General features: G+C 40.5%; 1 protein-coding gene across 5 annotated transcripts in view; it reads left to right on the forward strand.

The window, feature by feature from the left end:
* Positions 1-16,011, forward strand: part of CDKAL1 (CDKAL1 threonylcarbamoyladenosine tRNA methylthiotransferase) — a gene marked incomplete at its 5' end in the record, with an annotated part of 659,036 nt that overhangs the window by 522,114 nt on the left and 120,911 nt on the right. For all 5 annotated transcript variants that reach the window (XM_079776595.1, XM_079776597.1, XM_079776596.1 and 2 more), the window contains one exon: positions 8,777-8,839. In XM_079776595.1, coding sequence (XP_079632721.1) covers positions 8,777-8,839 — 63 coding nt within the window. The remainder of the gene's footprint in view (positions 1-8,776; positions 8,840-16,011) is intronic.

A 16,011-nucleotide genomic window follows, 5' to 3' on the forward strand; every position in this document is an offset into this window, starting at 1 on the left:
TTTATTTTGGCTTTTATCAAAAACTGAACTCTCCAGTAAGGTATGGTATAATATGTTCCCTCTAGATAGCAATGCCTGTCCTTTGACACCTGGAGCCTGCCCTGTAGGAAGTATAATAGAAGACGCCACAAGGAAACGCAGACCTACCTGAGTATCAACTCACATCCTTAGTAGTTACTTCAGTTACCTCTTAAGGTTTTCTGGCTACTTCATTTCTTACCCCTAACGCCAATGTCTCTTGTTGCATCTTGCTAAGCCCTGTCCTCACAGTGAATCTCTCAGGTCCTGACTAGTTCTTCACCAAGGAATCCCTGACCCTTGGTCTTGTTTTTATCTTGCACCTCTTGGCTATTTCAGCTCTTTTGCCTCAGGCTGTGATTCTCTGACTTCCCTTCTGAATGCCTATCCATGGCATATAGCAACTGATCAGTCCTTGATCCCTAGCCTTTATTGCCTGGAATTTTGGGATTTGTTTAGAACCTAACTCTCCTAGTCCCTCGGAGACTCCCCTTGGCATTTGTCCTACACCATCCTGATCTAATTGTCTCAAGTGCACCTGCCTGACACAAAGGTCAGCTATTCAGAACCTTACTGTCCAGTTAGCAAGTTGTCTTGGTTCCTTATCTTTCCACTCTAACTTTTCTGCTGCTACTTGCCAGTTGATTGGTTAACCAGTTCTTAGGCTCTCTTCCAGAAAGAGGTCAGGAAAAAATAAGTACGATGAAACTCTCCTTTCTTAGCATATCAGTTTTACTTTAAAAAACAAACTTGTTTTAGTGGTTGCCCTAGAGTTTAATATACATTTACAACTAATCACATAATACAATACTTCTTCACAGACAGTCTACCTTATGATAACCAAATAATCCTAATTCTTCCCTTCCATCCCTTGTATAATTGCTGCCATTCATTTCATAAATACATAAGCATACATAATTTAATACACTGTTGCTGCTGTTTTTTGAACACTTATCTATTAGGTCAATTAAGAAAAAGAAAAGTTTATTTTTCCTTATTCCTTCTTCAGTGCTCTTCATTATATAGATCTGGATTTCAGACCTATATTATTTTCCTTCTCTCTAAAACACTTATTTTAACATATCTTGCAGGGAAGGCCTACTGGCAATGAATTCTTTCAATTTTTGTTTGAGAAAGTCTTTATTTCTCTGGATAATTTCACAAGGTACTGAATTCTAGGGTGGTGATTTCTCTCTCTCCCAACTCTTAAATATTTTACTCCATTCTCCTTTTGTTTACATGGTTTCTGAAGAGACCCTGGAAGTAATTCGTATCTTTGTTCCTCTATAGCCAAGGTATTTTTCTCCCTGGATTCTTTCAGTATTTTCTGTTTGATTACTATAATTTGAAATTGATATGCCCAAGTTTTTTTGGCATTTGTCCTACTTGGTGTTCTCCAAGCTTCCTGGATCTGTGGTTTGGTGCCTGGAATTAATTTGGGGGATATTCTCAGTCATTATTGTTTCAAATATTTGTTCTCTTCCTTTCTATCTTTATTCTCCTTCTGGTATTCCCATTGTGCATATGTTACACCTTTTGTAGTTGTCCTACAGTTCTTGGATATTCTCTTGTTTTCGTTTTTGCTCTCATTGCTTTTTGGTTTTCAAGTTTCTATTGAGATATCCTCTAGCTCAGAGATTCTTTACTCAGCCATGTACAGTTTACTAATAAGCTGATAAAGGCATTTATCGTGTCTGTTAGGTTTTTTAGCTTTAGCTTTTGGGGAGAGGGGCAGGGAGGGTCTTTCTTATGATTTCCATCTCTGTGTTTACATTGCCCATCTGTTCCTGCCTGTTGTCTGCTTTATCCATTGGAGTCCTTAGCATATGCATCATAATTGTTTTAAATTTCCAGTCAGATAATTCCAACATCTCTGCCATGTCTGGTTCTGATACTTGCCCTGTCTCTTCAAATTGTGTTTTTTGCCTTTTGTTATACCTTATAATTTTTCTTGATAGCCAGACACGATATTCTGGTTAAAGGAACTGCTATAAATTAGTTTTGAGCAATGTGGTGGTGAGGTGAGGCAAGAGGGAGCCTTCTCTCTATTCCTGTGACTAGATCTCAGTCCTTTAGAGAGTCTGTGCCTCTGAACTGTGATCTTAGCAAATGCTCCTCAGTTTTCTCCTCCCCCAGCCTTAGCTGGGTGGGCTGAAGTTCAATATTGCCCTTCCCCAGGTCAGTCCTGTTTTGATGATTAATACACCTGAGGGCAGGCCTTGTTAAGAAGAACAGAGTACTCCGGTATATTTCAAAATGCTTCCTTTCCCCCTCCCTCTGCCAGAAGGAAGCCCAGGAATTTTTCTTTGATATTTACTATGGGAACCTGGTTGAGCTCCTGCAGATAAATTTCACAGTATTGTGCCCCCTTCTCCCTCCCCTCCCCAACAACTAGATCCCCCTGGAGTTCTTAACTTCATGAGCTGTCTGCACTGAGCTCCAGCATTCCCTTAACTGCAGTTCATGTTTTCCCACCTGAACACTGGTTCCTGTGGCAGCTTCATCCTGCGTCTCTGCTCCAGGCAACCGCATTCCCTCTATTCACCTGTTAGTCTTCAGTGCTGGGCCTGCAGTTTTCTCTGTGCCCGCCCCTCTCTCCTGGATTCAGGAAGAGCTGTTGCTTTTCAGGCTGTTCAGTTTGTTCCTTGTTGTTGGGACAGAATGGTGACTTCCATGCCCCTGACATGTGGAAGAGAAAACTGGAAGTTAGTACAGTGAAACTCAATCCTGCTATTTTGGCTGCTTACCACCAAGTATGGTGAAGGCTTGCTGAAACCTTTATATTTTATTATAAGAATACTAGAGGCCCAGTGCACGAAATTCGTGCATGGGGGGGCGTGTCCCTCAACCCAGCCTGCACCCTCTCCAATCTGGGACCCCTCGAGGGATGTCCGACTGCCCTAAATGGGATGTCCGACTGCCCTCTCACAATCCAGGACTGCTGGCTCCCAACTGCTCACCTGCCTGTCTTCTTGATTGCCCCTAACCGCTTCTGCCTGCCAGCCTGATCACCCCCTAACCACTGCCCTGCCAGCCTGATTGATGTCTAACTGCTCCCCTGCCAACCTGTTTGCCCCCAACTTCCCTCCTCTGCCGGCCTGGTCACCCCTAACTGCCCTCCCCTACAGGCTTGATCACCCCCAACTGCCCTCCCTTGCAGGCCTGGTCCCTCCCAACTGCCCTCCCCTGCTGGCCATCTTGTAGTGGCCATCTTGTGTCCACACGGGGGCAGGATCTTTGACCACATGGGGGCAAGCTATCTTGATCTTGTGTGTTGGAGTGATGGTCAATCTGCATATTACTCTTTTATTAGGTAGGATAGAGGCCTGGTGCATGGGTGGGGGCTAGCTGGTTTTCCCTGAAGGGTGTCCCGGATCAGGGTGGGGGTTCCCTTGGGGCATGGGTTGGCTTGGGCGAGGGGCCTGTGGTGGTTTGCAGGCCAGCCATGCCCCCCTGGCGACCCAAGCGGAGGCCCTGGTATCTGGGATATATTTATTTTCTACAATTGAAACTTTGTAGCGTGGAGTGGAGCCAAGCCTTCTGCTCGCTCCGTGATGGCAGCCATTTCTATTGGGGTTTATTCACCTTCTATAATTGAAACTTTGTAGCCTGGAGTGGAGGCCTAGGCCGGCCAGGGCAGGTGGAAAGCTTGGCTTCCTCTGTCACCAGGGGCAACCCTAGCCTGCTCTCTCCAGCTCCGTGGCTGCCACCATTTTTCTTGAGATTTATCTTCTATAATTGAAACTTTGTAGCCTTAAGCAGAGGCCTAGGCCGGCAAGGGCAGGTGGAAAGCTTGGCTTCCTCCATTGCCGGGGAAACCCAAGCCTCTCTCCTGCTCTCTCCATGGCCGAAGCCATCTTGGTTGGGTTAATTTGCATAATTGTTCCTGATTGGCTGGTAGGCGTGACTGGTGGGCGTGGTTTGTGGGTGTAGCGGAGTGATGGTTAATTTGCATATTACTCTTTTATTAGATAGGATAGTGTAAGCATATCAAACTCTCTGAAAGCTCATATGTAGGTTTTATCACTTTTTGAGAATCCATATGTAGAAATGAAGTCCATAGTGTTATTTTTTTGCCTTATAATACTATTTTATTCGAGAAAGCTTTAATCTACAAGTAGAGAATAAGCACAGAAAGCATTGAATTAGTTTGGGGAACCAGGAGACGTTAAATTGGTGGATATTGTTACAATTTAATTGATGGTATAACCTCATCTTCAAAATGTCTATTCTCATCACATGCAGAGCCTTTTTCAGATCTGAGATATGCATACTTTGTTTAAAAGTAAAACGATTACATTGTCTGGAACCCTGGACTATTAGAACTGCTCCATTGATTGGAACCTTTAGTTTTGTTTAGGTTTGTCTGAAAAAGGAGTATAAACATGGGTATAAAAGAGGTCATCCGTGTGCTCTGTCCTTGAGGAGTGAAGTACAAAAGCAATTGAGGAAGTACCTGTAGGATGGAGATCTGCAGAGGGTTAGCATGTCAGAAATCTAGAAGTTTCACCAAATTTGCATACTGCCTCATCTGTTGAACCAAACTGCAACCTACATAACTTCAGAACTTGGCATGTAGTTGCTTTTTAATAAGCTCTCATCTCTGTGGCCTGGGATTGATGACCAAGGTGACTTGAAGGTGCCTCAGACAGTTCTGGGAGGGATGTCTGATGTACTCACTGTACTTTGGCCACCCTCGTTACAGGTTCATCACACAACTTGTTTAACATGTTTACTTTTTAAACACTTGGAGAATTAACAGGTGGTTGCATGACTGAGCTGTTTGTTTTAACAGGCTAAAAAGTGGGAGGTAATTTAGACACACACTATGATGCAATAGGAAAATACCTAATTATTCTGTTTTTGGCTCAGCTTTTGGTTTCAGTTAAAACTAGCAAGGCTCAACAAGCCTATTTTGTAGCATAGTATACTTAACATTGTCTTCATATGAGAAACTGGCTCACTAGCAATAATGGTCACACTCTATAGTTATTTGTACATGAAACCCTCTACGTGGCTTTAGTGCTAGAACTTAGTAAAGGGTCTCCTTTCAGAGTATCTGTCTTTACCAGTTAAAATGTGAATACAGAGGGCTCCAAAAGTCCCATATCTATTTCAGCATGCTATAAACACCAACCAACTTATTTTTTCTGTCTGAATATAGAATGCTCAGAAGGCAAAATCCTGAAAACAAGACAGCTAATGATTATTTTGCTGGTTGTTCATCTTGATGTGTCAGGATATAGGTCTTGATTGTTTCTTGAACTGTCTTCATTAAGCAATTAAAAAGAACAAGGAATTTTACTGGATAATTAGTTGTTCATTTGGTTTGGGGAGCTTTCCAAGAGACATAGACATGGTCAAAGATAGACATTCAAGATCAGGGATGGCTAACTTTTCCTGAAAGGGGCTAGATAGTAAATACTTTAGCATTTATGAGTCATACAATCTCTGTTGTAACCACTCAACTCTGCTGTTCTAGAATGAAAGCATCCTATATAATAAAAGCCTAATAAGCTAAGTGTCCGGTCATCCGGTCGTCCGTTCAACCAATCAAAGAGTAATATGCTAATGATATGCTAAGGCCGCTCAACTGCTCACTGTGACGTGCACTGACCACCAGGGAGCAGACGCTCCGACCGGTAGGTTAGCTTGCTGCTGGGGTCCAGCCAATCAGGACTGAGCAAGACAGGCCGGACATGCCCTGGAGCCCTCCCATAGTCTCTTCCCTGCTGGCCAACCTCCCATATCCCTCCCCGGCCCCGATTGTGCACCAGTGGGGTCCCTCAGCCTGGCCTGTGCCCTCTCGCAGGGATCCCTTGGGGGATGTCGGAGAGCCGGTTTTGGCCCAATCCCGCAGGCCAGGCTGAGGGACCCCACTGGTGCATGAATTCATGCACCGGGCCTCTAGTTCATAGATAATACATAACTGAACATCTGTGGCTATGTATCAATAAAACTATATTTACAGAAACAGGTGGTGGGTTGTATTGGCCCATGGACCATCATTTGTCAACCCCTCTTCTGGATCCCAGAAGATATGCCACTGGGCTATATGACTCTGACATCACAGGAAAAAGAGCAGTAATTTTCAGTAAACTGGACTAATACATATAACCTTCAATATTCATAGCCAAGACTTCATTGTATGTGTATATAATAAATTTGTTGTCAGAAAAAAAGAACATTCTTTCCTCTCTGGCTTCTTTGGGGGCTAATCTGAATAGTGTGTTTATATATCATTTATACCCCATTTCCTTCCCAAAATAATTTGAGGTAGCTTATAATAAAATGCATCTTTAGCTATCAAAATAGATTCAAAACTCACAAACAAAGGCACACAAAACAAACTCTGAATATTCCGTATCCATTGCCAACTCAAGCTGGTAGCTCAACCATTTCTGGGACTGAACAGACCTGGGGACACCTCCTAAGTTTAAGATTTCTTTGCTCCCTAGTTTATCTTCTCTAGCATAATTTCCTTTCTGGGAAAAAAAAATTCCCCCCCCCCCCATGTTTTAAGTTTCTTACCAAAGGAAGTGTTAGTATCCGTCATTTTTCTTCTGAGAAAATTATAAGCTAATAAAAACTTTGGTGTCAAGTGACCTGTTCAGAGCAGATTCCAGGGCTCATCGAGCCAAAGGACTGTTTCCGATCGGTTAAAGATCCATCTCTGCTGTCTGGGGAAAAGGGATGTTAAATTACTTTAGAGTTTGATGCTCAGAAGCACACCTGAGAGATAGACCAGAGGAGGTGGGAATTCTGGCTGAGCGGCAGGGAGGATAACTCTTAGTGGGTCTCAGAATGTGGAAACAAGGCCAAGTGATTTGACAGACTGCCAAGGGGAGTTGTGGCTCCAAACACAGTTCTGAAATAGGGAAACTAATCTATGGGAAAACCATGAGTGTGTACAAATGACTCTGATGCAAGGTCTTAATTAATAGCAGACTTGAATACTTAGCCAAGTGGCTGCAGAAGATCCTGTGGAACCTTGGAGAACTGCTTAGTTCCCTGGCATTGGGGAGGGATCACAGACACACTCAGGTAGACACTGGAATCTAAAGGAAGGAAATACTTTCCTAGGAAATGGGTTCCAGGCAAGTGAAGCTAGAAGAACTCATTTACCTGGTAGTGGGATTAAAATCAGCAAAGTAGGACCAGAAGCAACACAGGGATAGACTTAAGGGCACACTGGACAATCTCGTGACGGAATGTTAGTATGTGGTAGTGTCTAACTCTATGATGTACAAGAAATAAGTTCTATAATAGGCACCTGTGAAGATGTTCGATATCTGTTTTAAAAATGTTTTATCTGTTCTATAAATTTAGAAATGTTACAACCTTTACATGGAAAAGAGAAATTAAGACTTTCCAACTTAAGCTGTAATTTCCTCTCATTCACTCTGAGTGAGAAGGCAAATTGGTACAGTGTTTTGGGGAAGGGAGCAGTAGGGCTGTATCTGTCAATGTAATCAATGTGCATACTGTTTGATCCTGCAACTGGATTTTCGTAATCTATCCTTTAAAAATCTTCCACTCCCCCTAACCGGTTTGGCTCAGTGGATAGATTGTCGGCCTGTGGATTGAAGGGTCTCAGGTTCGATTCCGGTCAAGGGCATATACCTTGGTTGCGGGCACATCCCCAGTAGGGGGTGTGCAGGAGGCAGCTGATCGATGTTTCTCTCTCATTGATGTTTCTAACTCTCTATCCCTCTCCCTTCCTCTCTGTAAAAAACCAATAAAATATATTAAAAAAAAAACACACACCTTCCACTCTCATGCCCTGGCCAGTTTGTTCAGTGGTTAGAGTGTTGCCCTAAGAATTCCTGGTGAAGGGTATGTACCTGAGTTGCAGGCCCAATCCCAGCCTGGGTCGCGGCATGTGCAGGAGGCAACTCATCCATGTGTCTCTATCACATCCATGTTTCTCTCTCTCTCTCTCTCTCTCTCTCTCTCTCTCTCTTTCTCTCTCTCTCTCTCTCTCTCTCTCTCTCTCTCTCTCTCTCTCTCTCCTCTCTCTCTCTTTTTCCCTGTTTCTCTCCCCCCCTCCTCCTTTCCACTCTTTTTAAAAATCAATAGAAAAAATTATATAGCCTCGGTTGAGGATTAACGGAAAAGAAAAACTTTCACTCTCAGTCTGGCAGATATTTGTGCAAAGATGATAATTATATTTAAAAATTGAAATGAATTGCAGGGAAAAAGTTCCAATTTCAGGCACTTAATAAATATTTGTTAAATTAATGAGAAAACCATGCAAGGCACCTGAACTAAATAACAGTGACAGAACAAAGGTGACCACCTGAAGCAGACAGACCCAAGCTGTGACCTGGGGCCTGAAGGAGGTGTATTGTTTAAATAGACAACGCAAGTGCCCAATTTAGAGTAACAGCAGTTGATATTACAATGAAATTCAGAGGTTTCTTTCCTTTTTTTTTTTTCATTTTAGTCTCTAAGTTATGTGTCTATAAATAGAGTTTTTGATGATTAATGTTGTAATTATGCAACCTTCTAAGAAGTGGCCTGGCTGGCCTGTGACCATGACCCACGTAACCATCAAGTGGCTTTGGTTTCTAATTTCATCCACATGTCCCATGTTGACGCTGGAGCCCCTCACCTTGCACAAGGAAGAATATCTCAATACACATTATCTTAATGCAGACAGAGAAATAAATACAGAGAGAGAGATGTACATATAGATACATATGCACGTGTATGTTTTGCCACCTATCAACTCAGATGTCTGTGTTTTCTTCCACAGAAAAAGCAAAGAACAAAAGATCTTTCTCGGGTATTTCACTCTTACAGTCCGTATGATCACAAGGTAAGAGATGCATGTGATTACCGTTATTGGATGGTAGAGAAATCTTTCTGAATGTATGGCACAATGTCCCCTGGTATGTCGTGATTTTAAAGTACACTTACCAGTTCCATTTCTATCTTAGTTTCCAACTCTATGTCTTTAAAAGAAACCAGAAAATTTGTATTTTGAACTAAAATAATTATATTTTATTCACATTAAAATCTAGTTACTTATTGTCACTGAAATCTCAAAGACTGCGAAGACAGGTTTTGGGGTGTTTGTTTGTTGTTTTTTTTTTTTTCTTACCAAGCAATGTAGTGATGGACTTGGCTTTTGGATTGGTACAGATAATTGAAATATTCACTACCAATTCTTGGTTCTCCATTGCTCCTGATAGAAAGTTATTTTCCGAATAAAAACCCTAACGAAAAGCAGTGCATAGCATTATATGTGAAATATCCACTGCCATTAGTTTTGCTACACAGAAGACCAAATAGTGTAGGGACCCCTACACATCCATCCCACAGCTTTATGTACCCATGGCCTGCTTTGATTCTTTAATACCCCTGGCTCTCCACTGCCTGTATTTGAAGAATTCCCAGACATCTTTTTACTTATAAGCATTTCACTATATTTGTAAAAGATACGGACTCTTTTTTAAAAAACACACATATAACTGTTTTTAAAGAAAATGCTCAATATCACATCTTCATAGGGAAATACATTGTGAGATTTCTCAGAGTTGTGTAAAACTTCTTTATCACATAAGATTCCAGTAAATCTGTTAATTTGAGGTGACTTCAGAAGCAAACAAAAAATTTGCACAGTCGAATTGCTAATATAAACTTAAATCTTTATCTATGAATTTACAGGGAGACATGTGGTGGGGATTTTTTAACTAGCCAAAATAAGTAGTGTGAAAACTACTTTCCTCAGCTCTGAATATGAAGATGTCTGGATTCAGGAGGGAAAAATCATGCCAGTTGTTCATAGAAGTTGAAAGAATTTGAATAGCTTCTAGTGTTTCTATCATGATCAATTTGACTTAAGCACCAAAAATTTTTAAAAGAGATGTTTATTCTCCTCCATGTGACCATAGCTATATACATGACTAAAAATTATATCATTTCAAGTTGCTTTTTTGGAGTTAAATCAATCAGTTTGCATAATATGGCCATTTGTTTGAAAGAGGTTGAGAGAGCTCATAGTATCTGACAATGCAGGTGGAAGGTGCAGGCTGATAAGTAATATACAAAAGCAAAAGGAATGTGGCCAGATTTCTATTGGGAAAGTTGCATTTTTTTAGATGAAACCATGTAATGAACATAAATGCAACAGTGGCTAAAGTTAACATTTAACAACAAAAGGCTGTGACAAATGTTTTGCCTGCTTGTCTAAATTTTGCCCACTTCTAACATTTTTTAATTCACAGTTAAGGGAAATTCCATTATTCTTTTATTAGAACTCTTAATGGAACTTGGCCATTTGCAGCTTCTACCGGCTTCCTCTTCATATCCTTTGTGGCATTGTATCAAAGTCACCTCAGATTATTTTGGCTTCCCTTGTGAAGACTTCATTCCTCTACAAATTAGTCATCAGGCAATGAGGAATTGAAAATAAATGCTAGATGGAGTTCCTTTTGATCTTTGCTTTAAGATCTGTAATAAATTATTATAAGTAACTGGACTGCCTATGAGTGATTTTTGAAACTTCCAGGGTTTGGCCTGTTGGCATTCTGATTTATTCTGTCTGTGTGGTGAAGGAAAAGGGAAAAGTTTCCTGCTAGGCAGCTCTCCTGCCCCTCACTAGCCTCCTCCCATTTTTCTAAGCTCCATCCAGACAAGTCCAACTGTATTACTTTTAACCTTGTCTCTTGTTGATCAGTGTCCACAAAGATGAAAATCACAAGGGACTGCATAACATACACTATTTTCTCAACCTCAGAATGTTTCTCCCTCCCCCCACCCCCGTAAATAAAATAATAGAGGGTTACGATTCAAGTTACTTTGTCATTTTAATTAACCAATTATATTCAAACAAATTAGTTTTCTAGGCAGATAGGTTTTAGTGTAAAATACTAAAAGGGGTGGTTAAAGTTGGTTAAAACATGTCATGCTTAATAAGATTTGTGGAGTGATCTTTAGGTTAAATGTGTACATATATCATAAATTAAAGCTTTTATAAAATAAAATATAGGCTGTATTGGATTTGTTTTCAAAAAGAATTCAAGGAGGGGAGTGGTAGGATAGAGTAAAATAAGATTGGCCAAATGCTGATTATTGAAACTGAATGATGGGTTTGTGGGCTAATGGTTCTAGTCCCTGTATAGTTTCTATATGATTGAAATAGTGCATAATGAAAAAGATGCAAAAGTAAAATAAACTATGGTCTGCTCCCAAACGTGAATGTTATGGTATTCTTTTCCTTTCTAGCTAAATTCCTTTTATTGCTAATGTTTCCCTTGATGTAAATGTATACCAAAGAAGGACTACTCCGCATTTCAGTGGGCGTATTATGCTCAGTAAACTCAGAAATGCACTCCTGTTCTGAAGTGCCATAATTTCCGGGGGCTTTGTCCCAAATTATAGTGGGTCACTTAAATGACAGCCTTGCCTACTAGCAACTGTTGAAACAGTTGTAATTACAAAGCATAGTTGGTGCAACTGTTTTGTTCTCAGTGAGTCAGTTATATTTGCTCTTCTTTCCTTCCTTCCAACCAAGATTGCTCCTGCCTGACCCCAGACACAGGAAAGTCACCAGGTTAAACAGACGTGTTGTTTGAGTCTGGCCAGGTGCGGTCCTTAATGGTGCTGCTCTAAAGCCATTGTTTGGGTTGTAAATGGTCAGTTGGTTTTCTCTTAAATGCTGTTGCAAAAGGCAAACAAAGCTTAGAACAAAATGTGCACTCAGAATGAGCCTCAAGGGAAATACCTGATTCATTTTTTTATACTCCAAGGCAAATTTTCCTGTAGACTGGAAGCATTTCATTCCAGACTGTAATCTCTGATTCCGTGTCTATTTAAAATATATATATTTTTTCAGGGGTTCTTATAATATAGACAAATGCAGAAAGGCTTTTACCAAAGTTAATTCCCATTTATCTGTCCTAATAGACGGTAATATTGGTAAAGGGAATTCAAAAAAGCAGGTAATCTGATGATATTTTGTTCATGTATTTCTTCTGTTATTTTAAGAATCATAATAAACATAGCTTGTAATTTCTGGAAACACATCATACTGACTACCAGGAAAGGTTCAGGGTCACAGGCCTTCAAGGTCACAGAAAGCCAGCTTGAAGTTGAATTTTCCTTTGGATAAGTCACAGGTAAGTAGAGTAGGGTATAATTAGAACAATTTTATGGAAGCTATGCAAATTGGCGTGTGCTTTCTATCTTTAGCTTGAAGAAAATATTACTATGCATATAAAAGATGTTTCTTTCTTATTTCCTTCCTTTCTTCTTTTCTTTCTTGTTAGATTTTTATCAGAATTATGTGTTTAGGGGGAAATCTAGATTTATTAGTCAAACACAGGTGTTAATAATCTGCTCATGTAGAAAGCTATTATAAAATATGAAAATGCTTGGAAAGAAAAAGTTACAAAATTCTGTTTGGGTTTATAGTGGTTTTTAACATGTGCACAGTTGACTAAGATCCTAAACACAGTTAACCTCTATGAATGCACATAGCCTAGACCAGTGGTCAGCAAACCACGGCTCGCGAGCCACATGCGGCTCGTGAGCCGCGGTTTGCCGCTCTGTTGACTAATGAGTTTGCCGACCACTGTCATATACTACCCTTTACCTCTTTGCACACAATATGCCAAAATTGCCTAATCCTCACAGCTTCCAACTACGCGGTAACATTTAGTCTAGTCCAGTGGTCGGCAAACTCATTAGTCAACAGAGTGGCCTAGACTATTAAAGGTGAGTGAGTCCTTAACAGGTTGTCACTATTATAGTTTCTGTATTGTATGAAGAGGGCTTCTTATTTTCTTTTAGTGACTATTGTTATTTTAATAATTTTCTACGCTTGAAGATATAAATCAGTGGACACACATGAGAAGTAACATTATTATACAGCTCCTGTATTGGTGAAGTAAGTTTTTCTTTTTCTTTTGGTGACTAGTGTCATTTTAATAAACTTTCTACATGCATAGACATATATCAGTTGAACTGTAAACAAATTCATATGTGTCAAAAAACAACAACAACCAGCTATGTATGAAGACACTTGATTAGTTAGCCGATGAGGAAGACAGAAAAGGAACATGAGTACTTTACTCAACCGGGGTCTTTTATGCAGTAATCTCAGCTCAGAACCTGTAGATAAGCTAACCTGGGCCCAGCCTGGCAAAATTATTATTTAATTCTCCCTCCCCACTTCATTACTTTTTTAGTCCCCCATCTACAAACAGTCCACTTTTTTTACAAAAAACAGTCCTAACAAACAAAGATGCCTGGTTTTCCATACCACAGTCAACCCTAGCAGCAGTTAAAAAGAGGGTGGTTATTGCTTCAAGAAGTCAGAGCTCCATTAAGAAGTGGCAGCATACTAAATGAAGGCAAGGCCAAGGCCATAAAAACTGTAAGTCATTAACAGAGGAACTCTAAATGTGCAGCTGCCCACGACCACTTAATTTGGACCCAGATACCCAAATATCCCTATACATTTTAGTAGTTCCAGGGTAAAATAATTGGCCTAAATTGCATCAAGAAACAGATGTTTTATTTTAAAATAGTAGAGATGTGTATAACCTACTTTTAGAAACATTGATATTTTAAGAATAAAGTTTAACTTGAAAACTCTCTTAGGAACAGCTAGATAAATGCGATATTACTATGGAGAGTGGTTTAATAAGAGAGAAATAGTGAAAGAGTGGTTGAACATGTGTTGGTAGTTGGGTAAAGGACAAAAAGTGTGTCTGAGCATAAAAGATGAGGAGGGTAAAATCAATATTCTACCATATTATCCTATATAATAAAAGCCTAATATGCAAATCGAATGGCAGAGCCACCAGTCGCTATGATGCGCACTGACCACCAGGGGGCAGATGCTCAACGCAGGAGCTGCCCCCTGGTGGTCAGTGCGCTCCCACAGGGGGAGCGCAGCTCGGCCAGAAGCCAGGCTCATGTCTGGTGAGCACAGTGGCAGTGGCAGTGGCAGGAACCTCTCCCGCTTCCGAGGCAGGGCTAAGGAGCAGCTGGCCAAGTGGTAAGGAGCAGCGAGCAGGCAGGCAGGCAGTAAAGAGCCAGGGCTCCTGGACTGTGAGAGGGATATCCGATTGCTGGCAGGCAGACATCCCCCGGGGGGTCCCGGACTGCAAGTGGGTGCAGGCCGGGCTGAGGGACTCCCCCGAGTGCACAAATTTTCATGCCCTGGGCCTATAGTTCATTATATAATTAGATACTGTAAAGATATTGATGTCTTTGAGAATTACTATAAAGTATTTTTATCCTTAAGATTACTCTAAGCATTGCCCTGGCCAGTGTGGCTCTGTTGGTTGAGCATCGCCCTGTGCACTGAAAGGTGGCCAGTTCGACTCCTGGTCAAGACACATGCCCAGGTTGTTAGCTTGATTCCCAGTATGGGTGTACGTGGGAGGCAGCCAATCAATGTTTCTCTCTCACATAGATGTTTTTCTCTCTCTCTCTCTCTCCTCCCTTTCTCTCTTGCTAAAATCAATAAAAACATATTTTTTTAAAAAAAATAGATTATTCTAGGCAGAACTTGAATGGAATAATAGTAAGTTAATGTATCAGTATATGCATTTCAATTGCAACATTAAACATACAAAACAATTCATTTGTATTTCCATAATTCACATTTTTAAGACTACCTTAAGAACTGTTATTAATACAAACATGTCTGGGAATTCATATCCACTAGTATACAGTGATATATAGTAAAAAAAAAAAAAAAAAAAAAAAAAGCCAAACCTTCAATGCAGCTCTGTTTGGACAGAAGCATATAGCAAAAATCTATTTCCAAAGTCTAGGGGGTGGGAAAGTCTTGGTTTCTACCACTGTCCTTTCTTCTTTAAGAGACTAATAGTCTCTGTGACATTGTTTCATAAATACATATATCATACCTTAAGGGAAAAGAACAGTTTTATTTTGGAAACCATGTATTGATTTACATTTCTCCATTAATCAGATTTGTCTGGCGATTTAAGATAAAAGTCACTTTACCCAGCTCTTTATGTTTGAAGAATAATGGCCATTTGACTCAATCCTGAGGCAGCCGCAGCATTGTCAAGCCTTCATTATCTCCTGGGCTTTGAATAACATAATGTAGCAACAGAGTGCTTTGAGTTGTTCTAGAGAGGGAGATGGGAATTTGGATTGTTGCCTGCTGGCCCTGTTGAGCTTTGAGCTATCTGCTGTCTGGAAATAGCAAATTCAGTTTTTAATGGATCCGGCACTCTATGATAGCCAGATTTTCATGGCACATGCAGATAAAGAAACCAGTTATTGATTTGGCATGTTTACGCCATGCTTAAAACAGTCCTCGGCAGCAGATTGTCCAAAGCCATTTGTGCACTTAACTCCATTCCCCATCTTTGGCAAAGACTAAAAAATGTTTAAAAAGTAATTTTCGGGATGTTGCTAAATATCGGAAACGATTGGATAAATGTCTAATTGATTGAGTTCCCTTCCTGTTACATTTTCACATGTCATACTAAAACCATGCTCAGGGAAGTGAGCACTTTAGTGAATACTAAACCCATTTATTGTCGCCATCAACTCCGCTCTAAAGCCAAATGGATAACTCAGTCTCAAAATAAAGGACGTACTAAATAAAGGAGCTCTCGGTGCAAAAACTTGGCTTTCATTTGGTAAAGTACCTTGTTTCTCAAGGTGACCTTGCAGTTGTCACAGGAGGTGCAGACACAGCTCCCCAGTCAAGATCTGTAACCACCTTGTGCTTCCCGGCCTCTGCCAACCTGACCCAAAGCTTTGTCCTCAGTGTTTAACACTCCTCAGCTTGTGATTCAAGTTCAGTAGCAGATCGTGTTTTGTGAGCCTACCTTTGTGATATTATATGTATGTCTTTTTCTCTTTACCTTCCACTTTGACATTGTTCTAAAAATTAAACATTTTTACATGTTAGTTAATTTATTTTGTTACTATAACTTCAGGGATAGGTGGTATTGGAAGGATGTGTAAATGGCAGAGAGTTTAGTGTTGTTACAG

The sequence above is a fragment of the Cnephaeus nilssonii genome, assembly GCF_951640355.1.
Source record: "Cnephaeus nilssonii genome assembly, chromosome: 7".
NCBI classification, from domain to species: Eukaryota; Metazoa; Chordata; class Mammalia; order Chiroptera; family Vespertilionidae; genus Cnephaeus; species Cnephaeus nilssonii.